A 27,559-nucleotide genomic window follows, 5' to 3' on the forward strand; every position below is an offset into this window, starting at 1 on the left:
CCTGGCCGGCCGGGAATCGAACAGGGGCTGCTGAGGCTGTGGACAGCTTCACAGCTGCGCTCAACCGCCTGCGTCACCAGGGAGGCTGCCTCCTGTCTCTGACATAAACCGTACCGAGCAGCCAACAGCTGCCTGTCCAGCCAGAAGCGCGTGCAGGATGCGGGTTGTCTGCACCCCGTCACTCCCAGTGGACGGCAGATTCCCGGAAGCCGTCACATCCCAAAAAGTCTGGGACGGCATCTTTCTGAGGTGACGGAACTATCCCCGATGGGTTACAAGCTGACTGCAGACTCGGTCAGCTCACCATGAGCCACTAGACTTACATGTCAAGATGCTGCTTTACAGCAGGCAAATTATTCCTCAGTAAAGCCAGTCACTACCTTACGCGCCTCCTGGCAGAACACACCAGAACCATGAACAGTCCTGCCACCAAAATCAAACTGCAATCTGGCCAAGCCTCTGCACTGAACTAATGATTTACAGGAGTCCAAGAGGACAGGGGAACATGTTAAATGACGCCACAGGGCCTCCCTGGTGGCACAAGGGGTTAAGAAGCAACCTAGGAAACTATTCACAGCCACTGCAGCATGAGTTCGATCCCTGGCCAGCCATGGAGCTACCCACATGGCGCAGCAGACCTCTCCTGACTCGCCCGCTGCTCCCCTCAGCAGTGTATTTCAGTAGATTCGCCTGTTCTGTTCCCCACTGTCTCTGATGAATCCTCTCGCCCCCACACCTCTGGCCTGTACCCCGGTTCTTGTATGCATAAATAAATCTTTAAAAAAATAATAAAATAAAAATGACAGTCCAGGACCTCCCTGGTGGTGCAAGGGGTTAAGCACCGCACTATGAAGCAATCCTCAGCCTCTGCAACACGAGTTCGATCCCCAGCCAGCCAGGGAGGAACCCACATGGCGAAGCAGACCTCTCCTGTCTCGCCTGCGGCTCCCCTCAGCAGTGTATTTCAGTCAGTCTGCCTGTTCTGTTGCCCACTCTGTCTCTGGTGGATCCTCTCACCCCCTGCATCCCTGGCCTGTACCCCAGCTCTTGTATGCATAAATAAATCTTTTAAAAAATAAATGACAGCACAGAGATGCACCAGCAAGACCGACCCAAAAAGTACAGTGAGAAGCCCAGAAGAACTAATCACAGCGTGCAGACCTCAGTGGGATCCTGCTTCACACCGCGAGGGAAACAGAAAGACGACACTTTGCTATGATGAGAAGTGTGAACAGTAACTGACAGGTTTGGGTTGGTTTTTCCTTTCTTCTGTTGTATGTTACAATACCCAAAATAAAACACTGCACACTGTGGCTATGGTTTTACGGTGTGCTTATCTTTTAGGTAAGTACTAGAAGATATAATATGTGGGGTTCTGCTTCAAAATAACAGTAAGGAGGGCCTCCCCAGTGGTGCAGCAGGATGAGCGCAGCACTGTGAAGCTGTCCGCAGCCTCTGCAGCATGGGTTCAATTTCTGGCCGGTCAGGGAGATACCCACGCGGCGCGGCAGACCTCTCCTGCCTTGCCCGCTGCTCCCCTCAGCAGTACTTTTGGTCCATCTGCCTGTTGTTTTTTTTTTAAAGATTTTTTTATTTACACAAGAGCTGGGGTACAGGCCAGAGGCGCGGGAGGGTGAGAGGATTCACCAGAGGCAGACCGAAAGCACCGCTGAGGGGAGCAGGAGGTGTGACAGGAGAGGTCTGCCACACCATGTGGGAATCTCCCTGGCCAGCCAGGAATCGAATCTTCACTGCAGAGGCTGTGGACAGCATCAGAGTGCCGCGCTCAACCCACTGTGCCACCGGGGAGGCCCCTATCTGCCTGTTCTGCTCCCCGCTCTATCTTTGGTGAATCCTCTCACCCTCTGCCTCTGACCTGTACCCCAGCTCTTGTATAAATAAATCTTTAAAAAAATTAATAATAACAGTAGGGAAAATCCTACCTTTTACAGATAAGAAAACTGAAATATCAAAGGCATACATTTTATTTTTTTAAAAACTGATGTATTTATGCACACAAGAACTGGAGCACAGGCCAGAGGTGCGGGGTGGTGGGGGTGGGGGGGTGAGAGGACTCAGAGACAGAGGAACAGAACAGGAGGATCCACTGAAATACCCTGAGGGGAGCAGCAGGGTGGGTCAGCCCCCTGGGGATCAACAGGGATCAAACTGTGTGAGGCTGTGGATAGCTTCACAGCCCTGTGCTTATTAACCCCTTGTGCCACCAGGGAGGCCCTGAGGCATACATTTTAAAAGGCAGTAGAAATTCCATTTCCAAGAGAATTAGTTAAGGTGAGCACTGATGAAGAGCTAACTGCTGTGATAACTTGACAAATGCTAAGGGACCACTGGCAAAAAAATAAAGATATTTTTGCACCAAACCCTTCCCTAGGACAGACGCGGGGAGATCAGCGTGAGCCCTAAAGGCAGTGCCACTCAAAACCTGCAGTCACCCAGTACCTTTCACTCAGACGTCCGCCAGAGCCAGAAAGAGAGAAGTCACTACAGCAAGGAGGAAGATGATGCCATCGGTTCTGCCTGTCCCTTGCCAGCCAACGGGCTAAGGCCCCTGAGTGAGCTCAGGATGGGAACAAGCCCGGCTCCTCCGGTTAGTCTTTTTTCAATGTCTCAACGCCAACATGTCACTGTGCCTTCACCAAGGAGCCCCAAAAGGTCATCTAGTAACTTTATTTGGGTTAAAACCAAAGAACAGTAGCACATTGCAAGATTCAGTGCCAACTGTTTGTGCTGGATGTATGAGAAGCAGGGGGCACCTTCCTAAGAGAGGCGGGAGGGGAGCAGCAGGGGCGGGGGGCTGCAGGGGAGGGGGGCTGCAGGGGAGGGGGCTGCAGGGGAGGGGGGCTGCAGGGGAGGGGGCTGCAGGGGAGGGGGCTGCAGGGGAGAGGAACTACAGGGGAGGGGGCTGCAGGGGAGGGGGCTGCAGGGGAGGGGGCTGCAGGGGAGAGGAACTACAGGGGAGGGGGCTGCAGGGGAGGGGGGCTGCAGGGGAGGGGGGCTGCAGGGGAGGGGGCTGCAGGGGCGGGGGCTGCAGGGGCGGGGGCTGCCGGGGCGGGGGGCTGCCGGGGCGGGGCTGCCGGGGCGGGGCTCCCGCCTTGCACCTCCTCCAGCTCCTTGTACCTCAGGAAGCCTCACGGCCAGTTTCGGTCGCTCGCAGTGTTTGCCTCAGGGGCTGGTGCGAACCCTCACCCCGGGAGCGGCTCCGCCGCACGCACAGCCCGAGCCCCGCGCCGCAACGGCTCCGCGGGCGGCGGGCCCCCCGCGCTCCTCCCCGCGCGCCCCGCCGCGGCCCTCGCCACCCGCGCGGCGCCGGCAGAGGCCCGGGCCCGGGACGCGGGAGCTCAGGCCGGGCCCCCCAGGCGGCCGTCGCGCTTCCCGCCGCGGCCGGGCCGGGCCGGGCCGCCTCCCGAGGGGGCGCGGAGGGGCTCCCCAGACGCCGCGCCGCCCCGCGCGCCCCGGCCCGGCCCCGGGGCCCCTCCGGCCCCCCCGCCCGCGCGCCGCCGCCCCGCCCGGCCCCGCCCTCGCGGCGCCCCCGCCCCCCGCCGCTCCCCGCGGGGCGCGAGGCGGCTCACCCGGGCGCAGGGCCGCGGCGCGCGGGCGGGAGGGCGGGCGGCTGCGGGCGGCGGCCCCGGCCCGGCGCGCGGCTCCCTCGGCCCCGGATCCGCTCGCCCGGCCGCTCGGGCAGGGAGACAGGCGCCTCGTGCCCAGAGCGGCCCGCCGCTCCGCCCGGCCCACACCCCGGCGCACCGCTCTGCCCGCCGGGTCCTCCCGACTCGCCGGCTCCGCGCGCGTCACTCCGACCGCGCGCGCGCCTGCGCACGCCGCTCCTCCCCGCCTGCGCGTCGCGGCCTCGGGGCGTCTTCGCCCAACTCGAGAGCTCGCGGGAACCGCGCGCAGGCGCAGAAGTCCCAGGCGGCGCCCAGCTCGGGGGCGGGGCTCGCAGGGCGCATGCGGGACTCGGCCGCCCGCGGGCCCGGCGCCACCCCGCGGCCGCTCCCCCCGGGGCTCCTTCCGCGCGCCCAGGAAGGGGCGGGGCGCGGGCCCACACCCACCCTCGGGCGGGGCCTGGCCGGCGGCGCGGGAGGGCGCGGCCGCTGGGCCTGGCCGGTAGAGTTCGACGCCGCCGCCCGGGCCGGGGGTGCCGGCGCGTCGTCCCGGGGCTCGGGCCGCCCGCGCGGGTTCCGACCCCCCCTCCGTGCCGGGGGCCCCGCGCCGACGGCTACCTCGCGTCCTCCTTCCTAGCCAACAGTGACCGGGGTGCGGCAGCACCCCCAAACTCTGTCCATGTGACGTCCGCCGGCGCGCCTGCCCCCGGCCTCGGAGCCGGCCGGCCGCGTTCCCATGGCAACGGGCCGCGCGCGGGCGCCGGCGGGCCCCTCCGGGCGGGGCTCCCGCGCCCGGGCGAGGAGCTCGGCCTCCGCGGGGGCCAGGCCCGCGCCCCGCCCCGCCCCGCGCCCGGCTCGGGAAGGCCCGGGCGCCCCCAGGGGCCGCCGCGCGTGGGCAGCGCACGAGCCCCGCGGCCGCTGGGCGGGTCGCCCTCCGGCCTTTAAACGCCCCCCCAAGTGTCCAAAATCCGTTTCCCATTCCCGGGGCTGCACGCGGGCCCCCCGCGCCGCGTCAGCCGGATCCCCACGAGCTCGTCCCGGGCGGGTGAGCGGCCCCCCAGTTCCCGGCGGGGTCGGCCTCCTCCGGCCCTGGGTGGGGTGGGGGGGCTGCGGCGCTGTGTCCCCGAGTGGGGGCCGCGCCCGCCGGGGCAGGTGCAGGGGCGTCCAGGGAACCACCCGTGCGGCCTGGGCGCTCAAGGGCACCCCGCACCCCGCGGGGGCCCCCCTCTTTGGCGAGAACGCCTGGCCCGCGGCCTGCCGTGGAATTTTGTTTTTTCCTGCGGCGCGAGCCGGGGGCGCCGAGACAATGGCGCAGGAAGCAGCACCTCCCCCCGGCCTCTCCCCCAGAACTGGGTGTTCGCTGCTCGGGCTCCCGAGGATCGACGTGAAATAAACCCGCACCCAGCCGCGCCCCGCAGGCGGGCGGCGCCCCCGGCCCTGTGGCCCAGCGAGGGCCGTCTGGGGGGCCGCCCTGGTGGGGGGGGCGCGGGGGACGCCCAGTAATGGCAACTCACATTCGAAAAATGCTGTTGTTTTTGAAAACCGCAAAGTGTAGACAGGAAAGCCGTTCGCCTCCACGGAGGGGAGAGCGAGGTTCCAGCCAAACCACGATGTGTTTATTTGGGAGCAGAAGAGGTTTGTCATCTTGGGAGCACAGGCTCGGGCTGGAGCCCCAAAATGGGGACGGAGGAAGAGCTGGGGAGGGGGCTGACAGGGGGAAGGAAACAAAACAAGGGGGGGGGCCAGGCCCTGCAGGGCGAGGTCATGCTCAGGTGGAGGGTCACCAGGTAAAGGTCTCTTTAAACGTCCTTCCAGACAGGCTTTTCTCGTTCCAGCGGCTTCTTGGAATGCGGGTGGCTGGGACCCAGCCCAGGTGGATGCAGGCGACATGGTTTGCTTTGCCTCAGCCTTCCTGGCCTGATTTTAAGGTGACTCCAGTGAGGTCAGCTTTTCACAGGCGTGCGCACCCTCGGCTGGAAGGGTGCAGGTTCAAACTGGAGAACTGCTTGCAAAATGGGTCTCCTGGAGACCCCACGGAGCGGCCTGGCCAGCCCAGCCTGTCTGCTCTGCCCAGTAAATCTGACAGGATTCTTTTCCCCACCACCATGGCGTCCATCCCCATCCCCGGACCCTTGCTCCCTCCTCCCCCACAACCTCAGAAGCTTCACTCCATTTATTAGCACCCACTAGTTTTTGTAAGTGTTTTACTCCGTTCACTCACTCGCCATGTGCACGTCCAGTGTTTGTCTTGGGCATCTGCCTTGGTCTCCTGCATGTCACTCCCTCAGGCGTCCTTCCATTTTCCTGTAAATGGCAACATTTAAAAAAAAAAATTTATGTTATTTATGTGTACAAGAACTGGGGTGCAGGCCAAAGGTGCGGGTGAGGGGGTGAGAGGATTCACCAGAGACAGAGTGGGGAGCAGAACAGGCGGATCCACTGAAACACTCTGCTGAGGGGAGCAGCAGGGAGACCAGAGAGGTCTGCTGCGTCCTGTCGATCAGCTACCTGGCTGGGGATCGAACTCATGCTGCAGTGGCTGTCAATAGCTTGATTGCACTGACTTTAACCCCTGTGCCACCACCTGAGAGACCCCCTCATTTTTTTTTAATCCAAAAACAGATCTCAGATCTATTCATTGTATCTCATTGGTTTTCCTTGCATTTCCTTCTTCCCTGGGGTCAACGAAAATAACATTTCAAAAACGTACAGATAGGGCCTCCCCTGGTGGCGCAATGGTTGAGTGCTGGGCTGTGAAGCTGCCCGCAGCCTCTGCAGCGCTGGTTCGATCCCCGGCCACAGGCGAGGGTCCCACATGGCGCACAGACCTCTCCTGCTGCGCCCGCTGCTCCCCTCAGCAGTGTACTTTGTCAGTCTGCCTGTTCTGTTCCCCACTCTGGCTCTGGTGAATCCTCTCACCCTCCCGCGCTTCTGACTGTACCCAGTGCTTGTTTAAATAAATAAATCTTTTTAAAAAAAAAAAAACCTACGGATAATAATCACAGATTTTCAACTTTCCAAAGGTGAGGGTGAGGTGGGGGACACAAAGATGTTCTGACTAATGTGGTCCCCCAAATTCACAGGAAGGAATGAAATGACTTAAGGTCACGCAGGGCTGAAGCTTCCTGATCCCCAGCCCAACAGGGGCCTGGGCTGCTGTCGGCGTTGCTTGTAACCCATGAGCGAGGGCAGGGCCCAGGATGCCTGGCGTGACCCAGCCCCGGCTCCCTGCTTTCAGAGCGTAACTCTGGGGCCAGCAACTGCCAGTAAGACAGGCAAACAAGCCGCCCAAGTAGAGAAGACTTTCTTGCTTGTTCAAACAAGTCAGAAGTGAAAGGTAGTGAGAAATTGTCAACACAGCTAGCGTGAAGGAAATGTGGGACAAAGTGACCAAGAAAAATTGGCTGGTGTGGGGGTGAGACAGAGGGAACTACTTAGAGGTCAAAGAACCAAAGAAGGGGGCCTCCCTGGTGGCGCAGGGGCTAAAGACAGTGCTATCAAGCTATCACCAGCCACTGCAGCACAAGTTTGATTCCAGCTGCTGGCCAAGGAGCTACCCACAGGGCGCAGCACCCCTCTCCCGCCTCCCCGCTGCTCCCCTCAGCAGTGTGTTTCAGTGGATTGCCTGTTCTGCTCCCCACTCTCCCTGGGGACTCCTCTCACCCCCGCACCTCTGGCTTACACCCCAGTTCTTATATGCATAAATAAATCTTTAAAAAAAAAAAAGGAGTTAAAGAAAACCTCTTCGAGACAATAACAAAAACAAAGAGAAACCCCACCGACTGGGAGAACATTTTTGCACCCAACACTAATGATAAAGGACTGATCACAAAAATCTGCAAAGAGGTGAAGAGACTCAACAAAAACAAAGTAAATGGTCCAGTCAAAAATGGGCAGAAGAGCTAAAAAGAAACTTCTCTGAGGAGGAAATGCGAATGGCCAACAGGCATATGAAAAAATGTTCAACATCACTTGTCATCAGGGAAATGCAAATCAAAACCACCATGAGATACCATCTCACACCAGTGAGAATGGCACATATTAAAAAAACTAGCAACAACAAATGTTGGCGAGGGTGTGGAGAAAAAGGAACTCTTCTGCACTGTTGGTGGGAGTGCAAACTGGTCCAACCACTGTGGAGAGCTGTGTGGAGATTTCTGGACCTACTAAACATAGAGCTTCCATAGGATCCAGCAATTCCACTCCTAGGTATTTACCCAAAGGACACAGAAACATCCATTCCAAAGAGCACCTGCACCCCTATGTTTATAGCAGCACTGTTTACAATAGCTAAGCTTTGGAAACAGCCCAAATGCCCAAAAATAGATGCCTGGATCAAGAAGATGTGGTCCATATACACCATGGAATATTACTCAGCATTCAAAAAAGATAAACACATGCAGTTTGCAGCAACATGGATGGCGCTGGAAGGGATCATGCTCAGCGAAATAAGCCAGAAAGAAAAAGAAAAATACCGGATGGTCTCACTCATAGCAGAAATCTAGAAAACCTAAATAAGGGACCAGGAAAAAGACTAACTATAAGAAAGAAAATATCAAAATCAACAAACAACTATGAACCAGAGACACTCTATGGGGGGTGGGGGGTGGGGAAAGGAGGGATTGGGGTCAAAATAAGGGGGTTGTAATTGTATGGGAAATATAAAAATAAAATTTAAATTTAAAAAAAAGAAAACCTCTTTGGGAAGGCGGCAGAGGGGAGAGGATCAGGACCCACCAGAACAGCGCGTTCAGACAGAAAGAAAGGAATTTTGCACGCTTGGGACTGAGCACAACAGAGGGGCTCAAGATGACGCTGGGAAGAAAGCAGAGGCCAGGAGAGTGAGGCCTGGGCCTTGAAACTGTCCTCGCTTCACATTGTGTGGGGAGACCCCGAGGGTGTCCTCGCAGGAACGACGAATCCTGTTTACAGGTGTCAAGGTAACTCTGACTTCTGCGGACAGGGAATAAAAACGGACTTTTATAAATCTGCAAATATTTTTGAAAACTTGAATGACACTCAAGAGCTTTTCCCAAGAGCCAGACAGGTTGCCAAATATCAGGCAACGTTACCAGGTGGTTCTCATGGAGACTCAGTTGCTGCTACATCCTTTCCATGATTGTTAGTGTGAAAATTCGCAGCTGCTGGCCGAATCCTCCGTCCTTTACCGAGAAGCAAGTGGATCGCTGCCCCTGCAGCTCTTGGCAAACAGGAACAGAGGCCAGTGGAGCGCGCAGGGAGGCACACAAGATAGACAAGAGTCAGAGCTGTCCTCTGGGAGTCTCCAGTGGGTTCTATTTTTTTTTAAAGATTTATTTATTTATGCATACCAGAGCTGGGTACAGGCCAGAGGTGTGGGGGGGTGAGAGGATTCACCAGAGACAGAGTGGAGAACAGAACAGGCAGACTGGCTGAAATACACTGCTGAGGGGAGCAGCAAGAGTGTGAGGAGAGGTCTGCTTCATTGTGTGGGGTGCTCCCTGGATGGCCGGGGATGGAACTCGTGCTGCAGACGCTGCAGATTGCTTCATAGTGCGGTGCTTAGCCCCTGGCGCCACCAGGGAGGCCTGCCAGTGGGTTCTAAAGCCGGCTCTTCTCCCTCTCTCTCACTTGCCTCCTTCCTGTGGGTGCCTGTGACAGACCCCTCTCCTCTGACTTTTTCTAGGACAACCATAGAGCATCTTCTTTTGCACTTCTCTAACATCTGTTTGCCAACTTAGAGGGGCTTCAGGGACCCACAACCCAAGTCACTCCCATGGGGAAACTGAGACTGGCACTGGCGGGGAGGGCCTGAGGTTGCACACCTGGGGGGCAGTGCTCAGGTGGAGCCCAGCCCCTCCTCCAGAGCACGTCCTTTAAAGGCCATCAGCCAGGATGGGGCGTCTTCCCCAACCTTGACAGGACAAGAAAGCCCAGCAATGAGCTGGGAGGAGGAAGGGGAAGGGGGGAGGGGAGGAGAAGAACCAGATCCCCACGGACAGGGACAGACTCCCCCCACCCCCACCAGGTTCCTCTGCGTGAGGTGTGCCCAGCGGCAGAGCCATACTGAGCACCTACTATGTGTCGGGTTGCTAGTGTGGGGAGAAGGAAGCCCCTGTGTGAAATAATTACAGAAAACAATTACCAGCCATTCCAGGGACAGTTGCCCACAGGAGGTGAAAGGGCCAGCAAGAGCAGCGGCAGAACAGGGGACCGAAAGGCCGTTCCAGCGGAGGGCTCAGCGCAACCGCGTGAGGCTGGGGTACCAGGAACGAGAAAGGCTGAGCACACAGCAGAGTTACCAGAGGAGGGGGGCCTTCCGGGGCCGGTCCCCAAGTTCGATGGGTGCTTTGAACAGACTGGACCGGCCGGGAGAGCACACACTATCCATAGCTGCAATCTGGGGTGAGGTTAAGAAAATAAACTGAAGCCTCCCCTGGTGGTGCAGCAGTTGAGCCCTGGGTTGCGAAGCTGCCTGCAGCCTCTGCAGCACCGGTTCAATCCCCAGCCGCCAGGTGAGGGTGGCACGCAGACCTCTCCTGCCACGCCTGCTGCTCCCCTGGGCAGTGTACTTCATCAGTCTGCCTGCTCTGCTCTCCCCTCTGGTTCTGGTGAATTCTCTCACCCTCCTGTGCTTCTGACTGTACCCAGTGCTTGTATACATAAATAAGTAAATCTTTTTTTTTTTAATGTGATTAGCTAGACTTGCTTCTCTTTCCCTTTTTTTTTTTTTTTTTTTAAGATTTATTTATTTATTTATACAAGCACTGGGTACAGTCAGAAGTGCGGGAGAGTGAGAGAATTCACCAGAGCCAGAGTGGGGAGCAGAGCAGGCAGAAGGACCGAAGTACACTGCTGAGGGGAGCAGCGGGTGGCAGGAGAGGTCTGCGCGCCATGTGGGACCCTCCTGCGGTGGCGGGGGATTGAACCGGCGCTGCGGAGGCTGCGGGCAGCTTCGTAACCCAGCGCTCAACCGCTGCGCCACCGGGGAGGCCCTAAATAAGTAAATCTTTTAAAAAAAGAGAAAAAGAAAAGAAACTGAGTCATTGCCAAAAAAAAAAGTCTGTAATCACTTAAATGCCTGCAATAGGTTCCTGGAAACTTCAACTCTAAGTAAAATGACATGGGAGAATGTCCACAGGTGACATCATTTAGTTCAACTGCGCTGGTTTGGTTCACCTCAACTTTCTAGAAAATGGACTTGGAGCTCAGGGAGGTTATTCCAGGGCGCCTCTGGAAGACAGCAGGAAGAGCACGAAGCTGTTGCCCGGAGAGTAATTAATTGCAAGCCAGCCTTGAGTGTTTACCGAGCTGGGCGGCCAGGGCAAGGTGACTGATAAACTGTGTCATCGGAGGCTGGGGTGGAGCGAAGGAGGCTTCCACAGTGCACACTTTGGCCCTGCTGTTACTTTTTTATCAGATGTACTGATCATCAATTTGAAAATGCTCTTTAGAAATTTAAAAATCAAACTCAGCTTTTCTTCAAGAGCGCTCGCTATTTGGTGTCTCGCGCCCTGTATCTTCATTTCACCTGTTTCCATCACACACACCCCCTCCCCAGCGTCTCCTCCCTGCACCCAGACTTGCCAGCCAAGCTCTGTGGCTCCCCCGACCCTTGCCTGCCCTGGGGTAACAGGAGCCAGAAAACAGGGGAAAGGTCCTGGGTGCCCGCCCCCCGGGGGCCCGCCCCGCCGATGCCTCCCTGATCTGGGCCTGCGCCTCCCGCCCGCGCCTGCCTCCTTCGGGACAATCAGATTTGCTTAAATTGACGAAGATGTAATTTTTTTAAAAGGGAAACAAGCATTTTCCCATCTGGCCTGGGGCTCTCTCTGGGCTCCGGCCAGAAGCTCAGGCGTGCTTCCTCTGAGCTTTAAGGGGATTTCCTTTGCAAGAAGGAGGTTCTGTCTCCAGCGCACACAGACCCAAACTTGTGTGATCACGTGCCTGGCCCAGCCACTCGGCGGGCCCCGTAACACGATCCCCAAAGCCAGCTCCCCACCCACCCCAATAACAACAGGCGGCTGGGTGAGGCGGCAGCACAGGCAATAGGCGGCCAGGACCCTGCAGCCACCGGGCAGCAGGCAGCGGGCAGCGGCTGGAGGAGAGAGAGAGCGGGCTGTGACCACCTCGGAGGGGCTGGGAAAGTGTCCTCTGCAGAGGTGAGCAGGTGCGGGGAGGGAGCTGCCCGCCAGGGTCAGGACGGGCCAAGTTCACTTAAAGGGGCAAAGTACCCTCTTCTCCCCAGTGCCCCACCCCGGGCTCTGGGCCTGGCTCTCGGGAGGTCGGCCTCCGGGACAGCCTGGGACATTGGCCGAGGGGCAGAGTTCCCCAAGCATCTCCCACAGGGGCTGTGTCCCCTGCCTGAGTCTGCCCCAGACGTCTCTCTTCTGCTGTCTCGCTGTCCTGGCAACAGGCGGGTAATGCAGACAGGTAATTCAGCCGCCAGAGTTGGCTGCAAAAGTGCGGGGGAGCAGGAGGAATTCTGAACCCGAGAGAAGAAAACCCAGCCAGGAGAGACCGTCAGGAAGCCCCGCAGTGAGGGCTTGTCCCCCAGCCTGCCCGGGCCCTGCAATGACGGAAGCCATGACAGCGGTCTCAGAGATGTAAAGGCCCGAACTCCCTGGTGGCGCAGGGGTTAAGTCTCAGCGCTGTCAAGCTCTCGCCTCCACTGCAGCATGAGTTCAATCCCCAGCCAGGGAACTGACCCACAGGATGCAGCAGACCCCTCCTGTCTCCCCGCTGCTCCCCTCAGCAGTGGATTTCAGTCAATCTGCCTGTTCTGTTCCCCACTCTGTCCCTGGTGAATCCTCCCACCTCCCGCATCTCTGGCCTGTACCCACCCCAGCTCTGTATGCATAAATAAATAAATCTTTTTTTTTTTTTTTAAAAAAAAAGGTTGTAAAGACCCGAAATAGGCGCGTGAGCCAGGTGCTGCCCAGCCGTAGCCAAGCTGTCCAGCTGCCGCCTTGGGACTGAGCAGCTCGGACTGCAGCTTCAGCGGTGCCTGAGGCTGGTGGTTCCCACAAAGGTTCCCGGATAGAGCTGGAGTGGTTTTCAGGGTGCCCACACAGCAGCACCCTGGTTTGGGGGCCAGCTAGAAAGGAAGCAGACGGGGGGTTGCTGCTGTCTCGTGTCCTCCCAGCCAGCTGTCTGGGCTGGCAGTGAACAAAGATGCTCTGGGCTCCAGCTCCTGGCTGAGGAGAGAGAAGTGGCCAGCGCAAGGCGGAGGCCGGCACGTCCCCAACGCGTTCTCACAGCGCAAGGGAAGGCTCCTCGCTGTCCCCCATCCTGGCGTTTATTCCACAGACACTCCTGGCCACTGGCAGTGCCAAGGGCCTCAAGGTGGACAGGGCAGGCCGGCTGTGGCCTGGGGCAGGAAGTCCTGGGCTGTAACCTCTGAAAGTTTCGAGGGCTGGTAGCCTCCTGGGAAAGCAGGGAGGAGGGAGGGGCCAAGGCTCCAGCTGTTTGAGGGACCCCGTTCTGTCTGAGTTGAGCCTTTTTCCTTCTTCACCTGCCTCACCTGTTGACACACCTTGGTCTCAGCAGCTCCTCGGAGCCCACTTGGCTCTGGCAATGACAGCTCAGGACCCCCGGAGTGGGGCCAAGGACTGCACTTCCCAGGTAGAGCAACCTTCCGGGGCTGGGGCTGGGACTCCCCCCTGCATTCAGGAGTCCCCCGCCCCAGTAGGAGCTCTGCTTCTTGCACCAGGCAGTGTTAAGAAGCCTGGATTTTTCCAGCATCTGCGTGGAGTTTGGAGCGAGTCACTTCAACATTCTAGGCCTGGTTCCTTCGCTGAGACAGAAGAGACCCGGCAGCGCAGAAGAGCTTCAGGGTTTTCCGAAAAGGAAATGACCCTAATGATTTTATGTTCACTAAGAAACAGTGCACAATCCCCGTGGACCTCACACCTATGAACATGGAAAGTTCGTCCACCCTGTGGAATTATTCAGGAGTCCAGACTCTAGAGAAATCAGGCTGCAGATTTCCCAGGAGTGGAGTCTTGGGGTCTGGCATAACTCTAGCCTCGCTGTCATTACTACATTGGGGGTCCTGCCATGAAAACTGGGGAGGGGAAATCATCCACTTCCAAAATAACCCCACACCAAAAAGCATCTGTTTGGATTATCCCACAACCTGCACCCCCTTCCCTCGAAGGGGACCCTACTCGTTGTTATTAAGCATCAGGCTATTTCCTTCTAGTGCATTTCATCTCTTCCTCTTCCCTGGTGTGTCTGCTTCCTGGGGCTATTTCATACCCCCCATTAACTTTCTCATTTGCAAAATCAAGGTTGCACAGTGTCGCTTTATTAAAGAGGGCCAGAGGCGTGCCTCCTGCACCCTGGTGACCCCAGGTCTAGCATCGACCCCAGCATACAGTAAGAGATTTTTGAAAGAATGATTAATGTATTTTTTAAAGATTTATTTATTTATGCATACAAGAGCTGGGGTGTAGGCCAGAGCTTCTGTGGGGAGCAGAACAGGCGGATCTGCTGAAATCCACTGCTGAGGGGAGCAGCGGGCGAGTCAGGAGAGGTCTGTGGCATGTGGGTAGCTCCCTGGCCAGGGATGGAACTCGTGCTGCAGTGGCTGGTGGTAGTTTGATAGTGCTGAGACTCAACCCCTGCGCCACCAGGGAGGCCCGAGAGAATGATTAATATTTTAGAGAAGACATGCTGTCTTCCCTTTGGTACTCAACACTCCCATACCCCCCACAATGTCAACCCCATCCTTCAAGGCTAAGACTGACCCCAAGTCCTGGGTCCCTTCCGGCCCTCCGGCCGCTCTTCCACACTGGCACAGTCTCTGCTTTGCAGACTCAGCCGATAGAACGAGCACTGGATTCAAGTTCTGCATGAAGTGGCTGTGCAAGGACCCCTCTCTGCCTCTGCTGCTTCTTGCCAAAAGCAGAGAGAGCAAGTCGGAGGGGGAGCACAGCAGAAATGCGGGGTGACAGCACCTCCACCCACGAGATCCTTGATGGCTGTGGTCTTCGGTCTTGCTTGCCAGAACCCCCAGTTTGAGCAGGACACCGGCAAACAAGGCGGAGGGAACTCTTTGGGCGGGGCCCTGCCTGCCCGCCTGTGCTGCTGAGTCTGCAGGCAGGAGACAGGCTGACAAGGAGCTGCTTGGGTGTGAAATAGTCAGCAGAGTGAGGTGGCGGGAGGCGAGGAGCCGGCTGGCTCGATGACTGTCTCTGGAGATAGCACTGGGCATGTTGGCTTAGCCAAAGAATAAATGGTCGATTCGGTGATTAGGGTCACTTCTAATGAAATCAGATGCCAACAGATAAGGCCGACCCATCTCCCAGAGATAAGTGGCTTCTTCCCTTTGGCCAGAAGGTTTACGTGGAGCCACGGGCCCAAGGTTGGCCTCTATCAGCCCCAATCGCTCAGCCTCAGCAGCAGGTACTCTCCACAGTGGGCACAGAGGGTACCCCGCCTGCTGCGCTCGGCCAGGGCCGCTGCCTTTGGGTCAAAGTCTGGCCCTGGCCCTGGTCTCTCTGGTTTTTGTTTACTGTTAATATCTGGTGCTGTTTACTTACACTTCATAAACAGTCTTCATCTCAAATGAGTTTGTGATACTTCCAATAAAAGGGTGTGTGCGGAGGAGCCCCTCGAATACCCCCGATGAGGGCCACGCTGGACACCCGCCAGACACCTGCCGCCGCGCCGGCGCGTGGGGCGGGGCGAGCCACAGAGGAAAGAGCCTAGTGTGTCTCTGCTCTTGCTTTGTTTCTGGGGAAAAGTCCCTACAAAAGGGAGACACCAGCAGCGGCTGTAATCAGAGCCACCTCGACGAGTGGGGGTGGCATGGGAATTTCTACCCCTGAGAGAGGGGGACGTGGGCACACCGGCAGAGCAGGCAGCCCCGAGGCCTCCAGGAGGCTGCCAGGAGTGACAAGGAATGTGATGTAGAGCGAAGGGAAACTGATCAGAGCAGAGAGGGAGCTGACCGCGCTGGCGTCTTTAAGAACAGGGTGCCCATGTTTGCGCACTGAGTCTGTGTAAAGAAACTGGATTGCCTTGTTTGTTTGGGTTTGGGGGTTTTATTTGCATTTCATGAGAAAGTAAACCATTTCTTTTTTTTTTAAATGTAGAACTGATGTCCAGGCCAGAGGTAGAGGGTGCGGGGGGGGGGGGGGGGGGGGTGGGGGGGGGTAGTGATAGGATTCCCCAGAGACAGAGCGGGGAGCAGAACAGGCAGACTGACTGAAACCCACTGCTGAGGGGAGCAGCCGGCGCGGCAGGAGAGGTCTGCTGCGCCGTGTGGGTCACCTCCCTGGCCAGGGATTGAACTCCTGCTGTCGCCGCTGAGGATTGCTTCATGGTGCTGATGCTTCATCCCTTGCACCACCAGGGAGGCCCCAGCATCCTGGAAGTTTAAAAAACAAACCAAAAACCGCTTTAGCTTCCTTGAAGACAAGCTGTTATCCCGGTGGTCTGGGAGCCGCTGGGACTGGCTCCCGGCCGGGGAGGGAACGCAGCTGGAGTTCCTGCCCCGCACGGGTGCAGACGCCATTTGCCGTTTCATCAGGGAGGTGTTTCCTGCTGGCATCTGTGTGTCTCCTCCAGGAAGTGTGCGTTGAAGAGGCTACATCAGTCTCTAAAGGAGGGAGGCAAAAGGAAACCCTCTCACTGCAGATGAGCAAAGCGAAAGGTAAAAACGCTCTCATAGCTGCGTGAACCATGGGCCAGAAGGCCTGGGACTGAGACAGATGACACGGCTCCGGTCACGCCCAGCGGCTTGGACGGCGCTCGGATGAGGCTAAACGTGCCAGAACACTTGGTGGATTTCAGGGCCGGCGGCCTTGATGCGTCACCGAATGCACTTTGATAGCCCCAAGAAGCGTAGGCATCCTGAGCGCAGCTAAGCTGCAAAGTTCTCTTGAGAGACTTTCAAGCCGAGAACAGAACTGGCACAACACACACACATGGGTGGGAGGCCAGAGAGGTCTGCAGCCCGGTGGGGAGAAGCCGCTGCTCCCCACTGGGCGGCGTGCGGGGCTTGGCCCCTGGCCTCCTGCCCCATCACGACCTGCTCTGCCGGTCAGATACCCGGCAGCCGGTTTCCAGCCCGAGCCTCTGCAGAGAGGCGAGCCTGTCAACAGACACATCTTTGGCAGAGCCTTAAGGACAGGCCTCCAAGGACACTGGGCCGGCTGACCCCGGCCTGACACCCAGCCATAGGGGGTGGCGTGAAAGTAAACTTCAGTGGCTCAAACAGGTCATCGGATGAAGGGGGGTAACCAGAAAACACACCGCCTGGATACCAGGATCCGGGCCCCATTCCTGAGTGTGATCTCCCAGCACCAGCTGCTGACTTAGCGGGGTTCCGCTGGTGGTTTTGGGGTCTTCTGGCAGCTTTGGTCTCTTCTTGGGTGGCTGGCGGGAGGCTCCCTGCCTCTGTTCTCCCGCGTGGAGCGGCTGGGTCTGCACTGCTGCCCTCAGTGGCCCTGCTCACCCTGCGCAGCCTGGTGGGCAGTCGACTCTGTAGCCCCCACCTTTGCCCACGTGCACACCGCGGGATTTAAAGATCAACTACCAGCTGCTCTGGTGGTGTCCACGGCCACCAGCACAGAGGTCCCCGCCAGCCGCGCTGCCCGGGTAGGGCAGCGTCTTGGGAGTCCCTACTCAGGCTCCACGCCACGGACCCACGTTTGGCCCAAAATAACAACAGCAGAAACCGGAGGTCACGCAACCAAGTGCCAAGAAGCACAACAAATTCCCACATCCTCAGAGGCCAGCCTGGCCCTGTGACGTCTGGACCTTGTCACGAGACACCTACGGCTTCCGGCCGAGCCCGAGCCCCACGGTGGCCGCTTTGGGCCCCGGGCAGCAAACTGTCAGACCGGAAATGGCCCTGCCCGACCAGAGCCCTCCCAGGGCCTGTGGGGCCCTCACCCACCTTGAGGGTCCGGGCCCAGCTCTGGTCAGCCAGGACGGTGAGTGGACCACACTATTATTTGGTGAATCCTCTGGGTCCGCACAAACCCACACTGCGAGCAGCCTCTGTGCCTCGATGTGGCCGGTGTTCGTGGTGGGTCCAGCTGAGGGTCCCTTCCTGCCGGGGCCTCAGCTAGAGGAGGCGTCAGGCCCCGGGGAGTGTCCAGAACAAGCCAATCCACCAGCGGGGGGGGGGGGGTGAAGGTTGCCTGGGTCCGGATTGGGGCTGGGTGGGGGGAAGAGGTGGCTGCAGCGGGCGCTCTCTGGCACCGTGAAAGTATCCCCTGAGTGAAAGCACTCTGGAGCCTACCCTGTGGAGCCCCTAGAAGTGATAGAAACGTGCACATTTAGTGGGTGACACGTGAATTATCTATCAATAGGATTTTTTTTAAAGATTTGTTTATTTATGCATAAAGAACCGGGGTACAGGCCAGATGCGCGGGAGGGTGAGAGGATTCACCAGAGACAGAGTGGGGAGCAGAACAGGCAGACGATCAAAATACACTGCTGAGGGGAGCAGCGGGCGAGCCAGGAGAGGTCTGCCGCGCCATGTGGGGATCTCCCTGGCCGGCCGGGAGTTGAACCGGCTGCGGGCAGCTTCACAGCGCTGCGCTCAACCCGCTGCGCCACTGGGGAGGCCCCTCAACGCTAGTCTTGCACAGCTCTGGGAGCTCTGCGGCGGCGTCTGGATTTCCCAGGGAAACCGCCACGTCACCTGCAAACCGTGACTGTCATCGCCCCCCAGTTCTTTCTCTGCTCATTTTCTCTGGAGACAAACACCGAGTCTGATATCAAGGTGGGGTTGGTATTCACAGGGGCTCCTCGTTCTCGGTGTGAGGGGCCCGAGCGTCTCAATACTCGGCCACCCAGGCCATCTGCCCCCGCGCCTTCCTGCCCACCCCTTGTGGTCACTGTCGCCGGCTCGGTCCTGCAGGCCTCGCAGCTCGGGCCATGGGTGCTCAGGGCGCAGAGTTAGGGGTCGTGATTGAGACCGGAGTGGGCGGCCCCTGCCCACTCTCACAAGTAGCCTCCCCAGCGGCTCCTCTTCAGATGCTCAGCCCAGCCCCTGGCTGGTGCGTCCCGTGGGGCCCGCGCATCCTCCTGGGATGCTGGTGCAGCCGTGCACCACGCCTGTCTCCTGCTCCTGGCCTGACTCACGGTGCTTTCTGTTCTAGATGAAGGGAGCAGCTGCCAGCCAACTCGGGGAGGACAAGGAGGACAAGCCACAGCAGGTGAGCTGGCCCCCCCCCGCCCCCCCCCCGCCCCACCCTGGGGCATGAGCAGGCCCTCCCACCAGAAGCCTGTCTCCTGCATATTCATGGCTGGCGCCACCCCCCCCCCCAAAGTCCTGGGGCCCGCCTGGGGGTCTGGGCAGGGTCAAGCCAGGCCAGGCGCCTCAGGACCAGGGCCTTGTCCATAGGCTATGGTACTGCCCCAGCGTGGCCCAGCTGCGGAAGCACCCTTCATGCAGGGGTCCCTTTATGTAGAGGTGCTGAAGGGAACGGGCCCGGATGGTCGGTCTTGGCCCAGGTTGTTTCCTGGCCCCGCACTTCACAGAGAACTTTGTCCTGGGCTTTGGCCTGCCTGGGCCGCTGGAGCAGGCAGAACTCCCGTCCCTGAACTGCACTGAGGGTCTGATTCGGCTCGGCCTGCTTTGATTAGAGGGAAATGAAAGCTCCCAGTGAGTGGGGGAAGTTCGGGAAAAGGACCCCTGAGCCCAGGGAAGGGGAGCAGCCTGAGCGACATGGCAGAGCACCGCAGCCAGAATGTGGGTGACCTTTGACCGGCCTGGATAGAATAGCACGTTCATCTGATTGGTACGGCCTGTCCAGCGGGGCAGGGTGTGGGGGCAGGGAGGGACACAGAGAGGGACAGAGAGGTAGACGCAGTTCAGAGCTCAGGACCCTGACAAGCATCTTCCAAACCGCCCCCGGCCGTGGAAACAGACTAATTTCTTTTTGGTCTTTTCGTCAAAAGCGGGACAGGGCGAGCTGAGAAGCAGCGGTTCCGCGCGGATGCGTTTGCTGGGCCCATCATAACAGTCCTCGCCTCCCAATCTCAAAGGCCTGGCCCCCAGGTCCCCCCAGGCCAGGCCGGTCAGTCCACGGCTGGGCCTCCCCCTGGCCGGGAGGCCGTGCAGCATGGCTGGCCCACACCTGGAAGCCCAGCGGCTTGGCCTCTCCAGCACGGGGCCCGCCATTGGCATCTCTGCCCCCAGCTCTGGGAAGAGTGCCCGCGCTGTGCCGGGACCCGGGCCTGCCCCATCCCGTCACTGTCCTGTGGGGGGCTGCTGCCCGCCTTCAAGGGCAGGAGGACACTGGCCAGGCAGCAGGCCACGTACCGGTGCCCTCTCCTCAGCCGCCTGCCGTGCGGCTCAGCTGCCTACCAGGGCAATTAGCTTGGGAGCTTTAAAAACACGGAGGCCCGGGGCCCCACCCCAGAAACTCTTGTGTCACTGGGTTGGGAGGAGCCTGTGCTTGGGGAGCTTTAAAAGCGCCCAGTGGTTCCTGCGCACAGGTCATGGGGCGCCTCTCCCAGCAAGAAGAACCGAGACGGCCCTGGCCGCGGAAGGCGCCGGCTCAGGTGGGAACACGCCGGCTGGTTCTCTAGGGTCAGGTCAGTTCTTCCTGCCCCCTCGAGCTCTCATTTTCATAAACACACCCAGACTCAGCCCGGGCGCCCTTGATAAGGAAGAGCCTCCCACAGGCCTGGCAGGAGCCGGCAGATTTGCAGGGGCGAGGCGGGGCGCGCCGGCCTCTGACTGAGCTGCACTGGGGCCGGGGCGCCGGGCCTGACCCTCTCTGTCCTCGCCAGGAGGGACACATCTGGGGCTCCATGAGGAGGACGGCCTTCATCCTGGGCTCCGGCCTGCTCCTGCTGGTGGCCTTCTGGAACTCGGTCACATGGTGAGTCAAACTCTGGACCTGGGGCGTGGGGGGTGGTCTGGGGCCGCACGGACAGCCGAGCAGCTGTCCACCCGCCAGACTCACCGGACGCCGGAATGGTTTCTCTTCCAAGGCATCTGCAGAGATTCTGGGGTGCTTCTGGCCAATTTTGGCAGACCCAGTGGGAGAGCCTGCTGACCACGTTCGAAGGCAGAGAGTGGATTCTCTACTTTATAGGTGAGGGACTGGCGCCAGCACATGGGTGGGGGCCGCCAGCAGGCGGGTGCTTCCCCGCTGTGTCCTCCGCTTTGGGAATTCCCAGCTCATCAGCCTCAGAAGTGAGGACTTCAAGGCCAGGACACTGACCATGTCCGGGTGCGCTGAGCCCGTGGCCGGCCTGGGAGGGCAGTCTCCGGGTGTCTAGGAGAAGGCAGAGCAGCAGTGCCCGAGCCAGCGGTCAGGCCCCCAAGCGCAAGAGGCCAGGCCTGTCCCTCTCCAGCTCTCAGGGCTTGACATCCAGCGGGTCAGTCAATAAATATTTGCCGACAGCGAACGGCTAGACCTGGCCTGGTGGGAGGCACACCCCCGGCAACACCAGCCCCCCAGCACTGCCCACGCGGGGATGCCCCAACTCACACGCAGTCCTCGGGCCGTGGTCACAGAGGTTGCCCTGTGTTAAGCTAAGTGTGTGGGGGAGATAGAGATAGCCCAGGTCAAGTGTCTGCTCAACCCACCGATAAACGAGGTCGCACCGCCTGGAAGGGGAGGTGGGTCGGTTGTCCCGAAGCCAGAGCTCTGTGTCCCGGTGACTGGGCTCCAGCATGAGCCAGGCCGGTGGCAGACCCGCCTGGGGCCGTTGGGCCACGGGGAGGCACGATGCGGGCTGCAGGGGCGTGGATGGTGTGGGGGAGGGCGCTCGCATTCTGCCGGGGTGCCCCTGCCATCAGCAAATAGCGGGGAGATAAGATAGCTGCAGTTGTCAGTGGCAGAGCCGGAGAAAGTTCCAGGTCAGCTCTTGGGGTTTTCACAGTTCAAAGCAGCAGAAAGAAGGTGAAAATCGCCCCCTATCCCACAGCCCACGAGACCCTGGTGTAAGTTGGGGGGCCCTGGCTCTCTGGGGCACTCCTGACCCCAGCTCTGCTTCAGCAGCTCTTTTTCTCAGTACGAGATTGTGAGTGCCTGTCCGTGTCAGCCGGCAAAGGGTTCCTTGCGGTCTGCGGGTGCTCGGCCTAGTCCTGGGGTGGAAGCGTGTCATTGAGCCCCGCTGCCGACGCGCGGACATCGAAGCTGCCGGAACAGTCCATGAGCTTTTTATTTTTTATTTTTTATTTTATTTTTTTTTAAAGGAAGGACTTGATTTCTTTTTTTTTTTTTTTGTATTTTATTTATTTATTTATTCATTCATTTATACAAGCACTGGGTACAGTCAGAAGGGCGGGAGGGTGAGAGAATTCACCAGAGCCAGAGCAGGGGGCAGAGCAGGCAGAAGGACCGAAGGACACTGCTGAGGGGAGCAGCGGGCGGCAGGAGAGGTCTGCGCACCATGTGGGACCCTCCTCCGGAGGCCCGGGAGCAGCCGGGGATCGAACCGGCGCTGCAGAGGCTGCGGGCGGCTTCGCAACCCAGTGCTCAACCGCTGCGCCACCGGGGAGGCCCCCATGAGCTTTTTAAAAGCCATGACCGGCATTTATGCCCACGAACCTATGCGTGTTCCTGCTACTCTTTCTTCCGGTCTCTCTGACTGATCTTCACTTTGGATTGTGCCTGCCCCCTGGGGGCTTGCGCCCACCCTGTGTCCCCGCAGCGCCAGCCACAGGCTTTGCAGGAACCAGCTGGCACAGGTGTGGTGGCTGACGGAGCAGGAAGGGCATGGAGGAGGGGCACAGGGCACAGGGGACGCACGCGTCCTTGCCCCTTGGAATAGTGAATGCAGCGGAGGGGAGCAAAGGACACGGTGAGCCAGCTGGGTAACTTGTGAGGCCCGTGCCCAGCTGCCGGCGGCGGCCACACCCGGGGCACTGGCTCCGAGGGAGAGCAGGGCACTCTGAGGGCTGCATGGGCAGCGGGTGTGCCCCAAGCCCATCTGGATTTGACGCCCCGGCCAGCACTGTCACACCAGGCTGCAGCGTGGAGATGTGGGTGCCGGCCACGCCCCCACGGGAGGGCGCTGTGGGCGCTGACACGGGTGCCCCGCGGGAGCTGAATGTCCGGCCAGGCCTGCGGGCCTCCCTGCTCTTGGTGTCCTGAGGAAACAGAGTTCCAGCTTTCACAAAAGCCGGGGGAGGGTGAGTGTAAGGAGACAGACAGGTTTCTCCGCCGCGGGAGTCCTGCTAGCCGGCGGGGGGTGACACGGGTGGGGCCTTCGATTCCAGCCCCCGGAGGGGCCGTGGTCCAGCTGCTCAGTCCGCAGCGAGCGCAGGACCAGTCCCCACGGCGCCTTGTCCGGTGCTCGAGGCAAATAATGCCCCAAACACGACCCTCGCCTCTCCCGCCCTCAGGGCTCAGCGAGGATGGCGGCCACTGACAGCCTCCCAAGCCCGCCGGCGGCCGTGGCGCCTCTGACGTGCTGTGCGACTTGTTCTGTCACTGAGGACCTGGGAGGTCCCCGTCCCACGCTAACAACTAAGACAGCGAAGACATTCCTGAGTGACCTGTCCAGGTTCCTGGGCACCCCAGGTCCCAGGGCACCCTGGCCCCAGCACCAGCCAGGCCGGGCAAGCAGACTGCGGCCTCCCGCACCCCCGCCGTGTTGCTCGTCCCATTAGCGGGCGTCCAGCGCAGTCCCAGGGGTGACACGGCCCTGATGCGCCTCTCTCCACGCAGGTGCCACCCAGGTGCCCGCCCTGCTCTTCTGGGCCTTCAACGGGCTGCTGCTGGTGGTGGACATGACCGGGAAGCCTCACTGCATCTCCCGCTACCGGATTCAGCAGGGCAAGAATGAGCCCGTGAGTGTCGCCCGCCAAGGCCCGCCCTGGCCCAGGAGCTTCGGCTGAGCAAGCCGGTCCCCGAGCGGGGCGCTAGAGAGCGGGAACGGGGCCCCCCACGCAGAGCGGATGTCCTGACTGCTGGACACTGTGGGCCACGTGCCGTGGACGCCCGCAGAGGCCGAGTCCCGGGATGCAGGGGCTCGTGGAGCAGATGACCGAAGCATGACACGGGGGCCGTTGGGGCAGCCGCTCCCCCACTTACCACACTCACCTTCATTTGTCCGTGATCCACCAGGGGGGCCGGCTGAGGCCCCCGCCGCCCCAGCAGGGAGAGCAGGCCAGCTCCCGCCCGGCTCGGCCGGGCGCCGCGTCTGCAGGGCCTGGCGTTACACACCAGGGAGAAGCTGCCTCTGAAGCCGGGCTCCTCCCAGCTCCACCCAGTCTCGTCCCGGTCCTTCCCAGACCAGACCAGACCATCATCTTTTAATTGTCCGCCCGGGTGTTGGGGTGAATCAGCTCAGCTCTCAGGGTGCTCTGCCCCAGCCTGGCACCCAGAAAGCAGGGGAAGGTTGAGAAATAGCACCCCAGACCCAGGAGACACAGCTGCGCCCGGCTCAGGGGTGCCCCAGGCCCAGCGTCTCCTCTGCAGGCCCCACGGCTGCACAGCACCCTCACCCTCAGGCCAGTCTGCTGCTCCTTGGGGGTTCAGACAGAAGCCGGGGCGGGGGGCCCTGAGCTCGCAGGGCTGGGAGCAGGTAGCTGCTCCCACAAGCTCCTGCTGCCAGGGCTGTGCTGCCAGCCCCAGGCTCCGCCCAGCGCCAGGCCCGCCGCAGTCAGGGCGCAGCAGAGCTGGGTCCCAGCGAGCAGAGCTGGGCCCAGGGGGTGTGAGTAGCCCGAGGCGGCCCTCTGCGCCCACGGGCCTGGGGCCCTCGGCCTCTGTGCAGTGCAGAGGCGACAGCGCCGGCTCCGCTCTGGGCAGCCTGGGGACGAGCGCCTGGCAGGGGAGAGGGTGGGAGGCCACGGTGTGGTGCAGGCCGGGGAGACCCGAGAAGGCCGCCCAGAGGGAGGTTCCCAGAGGGCTCCCGGGGCCGGGGTGGGGGTGGGGGGGTGGGGGCTGTGGCCAGCGCCCCCGCGCTCCTGGAAGGTGGGGACCGCAGCTCACTGCCCCCTGCCCTGGCAGGTGGACCCCGTGAAGCTCCGCCAGTCCCTCCGCACGGTGCTCTTCAACCAGTTCGGCATCTCGCTGCCCATGATGGTGGCCCTGTACCCCGTCATCAAGCGGTGGCAGAACCCCTGCCGCCGCGAGCTGCCCACCTTCCACTGGTTCCTGCTGGAGCTGGCGCTCTTCACGCTGGTGGAGGAGGTGATGTTCTACTACTCACACCGGTGAGCGCCGGCGCGGGCGCGCCCTGGGCAGCGTGGGCGGCCGTCCCCCTGCCCGCCCCGCTGTCCTGCCCGAGGGCCGAGTCCCGTGTCCCTCGCAGGGGCTTCCCGGGCCTCCTCCCTGTTGCGCAGCTGAAGGAGCCGAGGCAGAGGGAGGGGCTGGGGGGCGGGAGGGGGGCCAGTCACCTGGTGCTGGCCCCGGCCTTCCGCCCCGCGCCCCCTCGGCTTCTCAAGGTCTGGGGGGCGGGGGCGGAGCGCTGACCACTGCCTGTTCCCCAGCTTCCTCCACCACCCGGCGCTCTACAAGAAGATCCACAAGAAGCACCACGAGTGGACGGCCCCCATCGGCGTGGTGGCGCTCTACGCCCACCCCATCGAGCACGTGGTGAGTGGGGCCACCGGCTTCCCCGACCAGCCGGTCCTGCTCCCTGCGGGACAGCGGCCGCTCTGCTGACCTCACGCCTGCCGGGCTGTGCTGCCCTCGAGTCAGCTCGCCGGCCACATCCCCCAGCATCCCGACATCCACCCTGCAGCTGGTGGCCGTCCAGTCAGGAAGAGACGGAGGGGCGCCCCCGCCCCCGCCCGGCCCCTGCCTGAGCGCCCTCCCCTCGCAGGCCTCCAACATGGTGCCGGTGCTGGCGGGGCCCCTGCTGATGGGCTCCCACCTGTCCTCCCTCACCGTGTGGCTCTCCCTGGCCCTCATCATCACCACCATCTCCCACTGCGGCTACCACCTGCCCTTCCTGCCCTCGCCCGAGTTCCACGACTACCACCACCTCAAGTAAGGCCCGGCCCGCAGGCCATGCGGGTGCGGGGGGCCTCACCGGGGAGGTCCTGGCCTTGCTGGGCCCGGACCCCTGGGGGGCTGGCACCTGGGGGCTTCCGCCACACTCCGTGCTGGAGCCTGCGAGAGCTGGGGCGCGTGTCCCCTCAGGAGAGCCGCGCGCCCCGCTTCTCGGCGCAGACTCCCAGGCCTCACCCCGGCGCAGGCGTCACAGCAGTGGGGAGCGGGGCCTGGAGAGCTGTGTCTTAGTGTGTCCCGGGGGTCCTGGCATGGGGGCCCAGCCCCGAGCCAGCTGAGCTCTGGCATGGGTGGGGCCGCACGCCACGCGGGGCTCACGGGAGGACCAGGCGGAGCGTCTGGAGGGGCCCTGACCCGTGACGGGGCAACACCCACAGCGGGACCACGCCTCTCCCCCTCCAGGTTCAACCAGTGCTACGGGGTGCTGGGGGTGCTGGACCACCTCCACGGGACCGACACGGTCTTCAAGCAGACCAAGGCCTACGAGAGACACACTCTCCTGCTGGGCTTCACCCCACTTTCAGAGAGCATCCCTGACACCCCAAAAAAAATGCACTAAGAGGGCCTATGCCTGCCTGGCCATCCTGCGCATGCCTGAGGTGTCCCCAAGGCCACCTCACCAGGTCCCACATTCCCTCACATACTTGGGTCACTTCCTTAACATTCCGTCTCTTTTGTCACGTCACGTTTCTGCAAGCGCTTCACGACGCACTCAACACCCAGGGCACGGCTGCCACGGAGGATTCCTCCACCCCGCGATGGGCCGTGGGGCTGGCCAGGCACCCTGCGGCCCCGCTCTGGCCTGAGCGTAACTCCCAGCCTGGAGCGCGGGCCAGACCTGCTCCCAGCACACACCGGGGGAGGCCCGCCTGCATCCTCGGGCGGGGAGCAGGGGCGAGCAGGAAGGGGGATGCCGCCTCCCGTCTCAGCACTGGACTCGGGGACGGGGACGGGGCGGTCATGCAGGCCTCTGGCTGGGCGGGGCCCGTGCGCTCATGCAGCAAACCAGGGGGCGAACGAGGGAGACTTGAGGCCGTGGCCTCCCCATTCCCAGTAGCAGCCAAAGGAGCGAGGTGGGAATAAAGCTGTCTCCCCCGACTGCAGCCGCCTGTTCTCTCCCCGCCCTGCCGGGTCGTGACAGCAGTGCCCCTTGTCAGCTGCCCCCACTCTCCAGGCCCGGGGGTGGGGTGGGCACTGGGATGGCGGCAGCCTCTGCACAAAGGCAGCGTGCGACCCTGGAACACACTCCCGCAGGGCTGCTCGGGCGCTGGTGGGCAGAGGCCGCGCCCCCCTCCTGTCCAAGGGACACACAAGGCTGTGGCCAAGGGCCGGGAGCCCACCCAGGTCCCTTCCCACTCACCCCTGCCCAGGCCCAGGCCCCCGCCTGGGGTCGCCAGCCACGGCGTCGGCCAGAGCTGCCGCGATGCAGCCCAGAACGGGAGTGGACGTGACTCGAGGCGGGTGGGGGAGCCCCGGACCTGCGTGGGCTCACCGGGAGGCCGGCGCTGCTGAAGCAGAGCCCCCAGCTCCGCCCGCCACGCCCAGCAGCGGTACCCCGGACGGAGGCCGGCACTTTGCCTTTTCAAGTTTTTATTTTTATACATTTTTTTTGTATTAAAAAGAAAAGCATAATTACCACAAATTACAAAGGACTAAAAGCAGGACTAGAATAATGAATGAATCACTTCAGGCTGAAAAGCAGGTACTCTCAATAATATTAATGTTATAATACAAGCTCATTCAAGTATTTTACATTTCTTTTCTGTCCTTTTGAATGTGATATCCTAGCACATGGTAGAGAATGCACTATGAGCGTCAGGTGGAACCTTCTCCGCAAAGCCAGATGACGGGTCTTCCTCTCCCGTGAGAAATGGGCCGTGGGTTTTGGTCTCCTCTGCCTGCACCATCCCCGAGGCGGAGGGGGGTGGGCGGGTCCTGGGACCCCACGCAGCAGATAACCGGGGTCCCACTCGGAGGGCACCAGATGATCCAGACCGCTCTACCAGGCCTTTGGCA

The 27,559-nt window shown here is 60.7% G+C and overlaps 2 protein-coding genes across 6 annotated transcripts in view; one reads left to right on the top strand and one right to left on the bottom strand.

Annotated features, from left to right (window-relative positions):
- Positions 1-4,332, bottom strand: part of CNOT8 (CCR4-NOT transcription complex subunit 8) — a 17,794-nt gene extending 13,462 nt beyond the window's left edge. The window contains exons 1-2 of one of the 4 annotated variants that reach the window (XM_054691052.1): positions 3,139-3,228; positions 2,461-2,685 (exon numbers count right to left, since the gene is read on the bottom strand). The gene's annotated coding sequence lies outside the window, so the exon portion shown is untranslated. Of the gene's footprint in view, positions 1-2,460; positions 2,686-3,138; positions 3,229-3,590; positions 3,609-4,241 lie in introns of those variants that run through there. The other 3 variants (XM_037498738.2, XM_054691053.1, XM_037498737.2) reach the window with 3 other exon arrangements.
- A 7,274-nt stretch (positions 4,333-11,606) lies between these two features.
- FAXDC2 (fatty acid hydroxylase domain containing 2) lies at positions 11,607-26,763 on the top strand. 2 transcript variants are annotated; one of them, XM_037498734.2, is made up of 9 exons: positions 11,607-11,761; positions 18,722-18,778; positions 20,361-20,452; positions 20,565-20,668; positions 23,255-23,376; positions 24,539-24,744; positions 25,021-25,126; positions 25,356-25,522; positions 25,946-26,763. In XM_037498734.2, the coding sequence occupies exons 2-9, from the start codon at positions 18,722-18,724 to the stop codon at positions 26,100-26,102; spliced, it is 1,011 nt and encodes a 336-aa protein (XP_037354631.1). In that variant the 5' UTR covers positions 11,607-11,761; the 3' UTR covers positions 26,103-26,763. The 2 variants fall into 2 exon arrangements, with proteins under 2 accessions (XP_037354631.1, XP_037354632.1); XM_037498735.2 differs by lacking the exons at positions 11,607-11,761; positions 18,722-18,778 and adding an exon at positions 20,050-20,162.
- The last annotated feature ends 796 nt before the right edge of the window (positions 26,764-27,559 follow it).

Source organism: Talpa occidentalis, unplaced genomic scaffold (assembly GCF_014898055.3).
Source record: "Talpa occidentalis isolate TD23 unplaced genomic scaffold, MPIMG_talOcc4v2.1 talOcc4.9, whole genome shotgun sequence".
Classification (NCBI taxonomy): Eukaryota; Metazoa; Chordata; class Mammalia; order Eulipotyphla; family Talpidae; genus Talpa; species Talpa occidentalis.

Excerpts from the sequence above, each read along its gene's own strand:
- FAXDC2 (XM_037498734.2), top strand. The coding sequence starts at position 18,722 with ATGAAGGGAGCAGCTGCCAGCCAACTCGGGGAGGACAAGGAGGACAAG. Across the intron at positions 23,377-24,538 it reads AGCAGGGCAAGAATGAGCCC|GTGGACCCCGTGAAGCTCCG; the intron begins GTGAGTGTCGCC and ends CTGCCCTGGCAG. Across the intron at positions 24,745-25,020 it reads ATGTTCTACTACTCACACCG|CTTCCTCCACCACCCGGCGC; the intron begins GTGAGCGCCGGC and ends CCTGTTCCCCAG.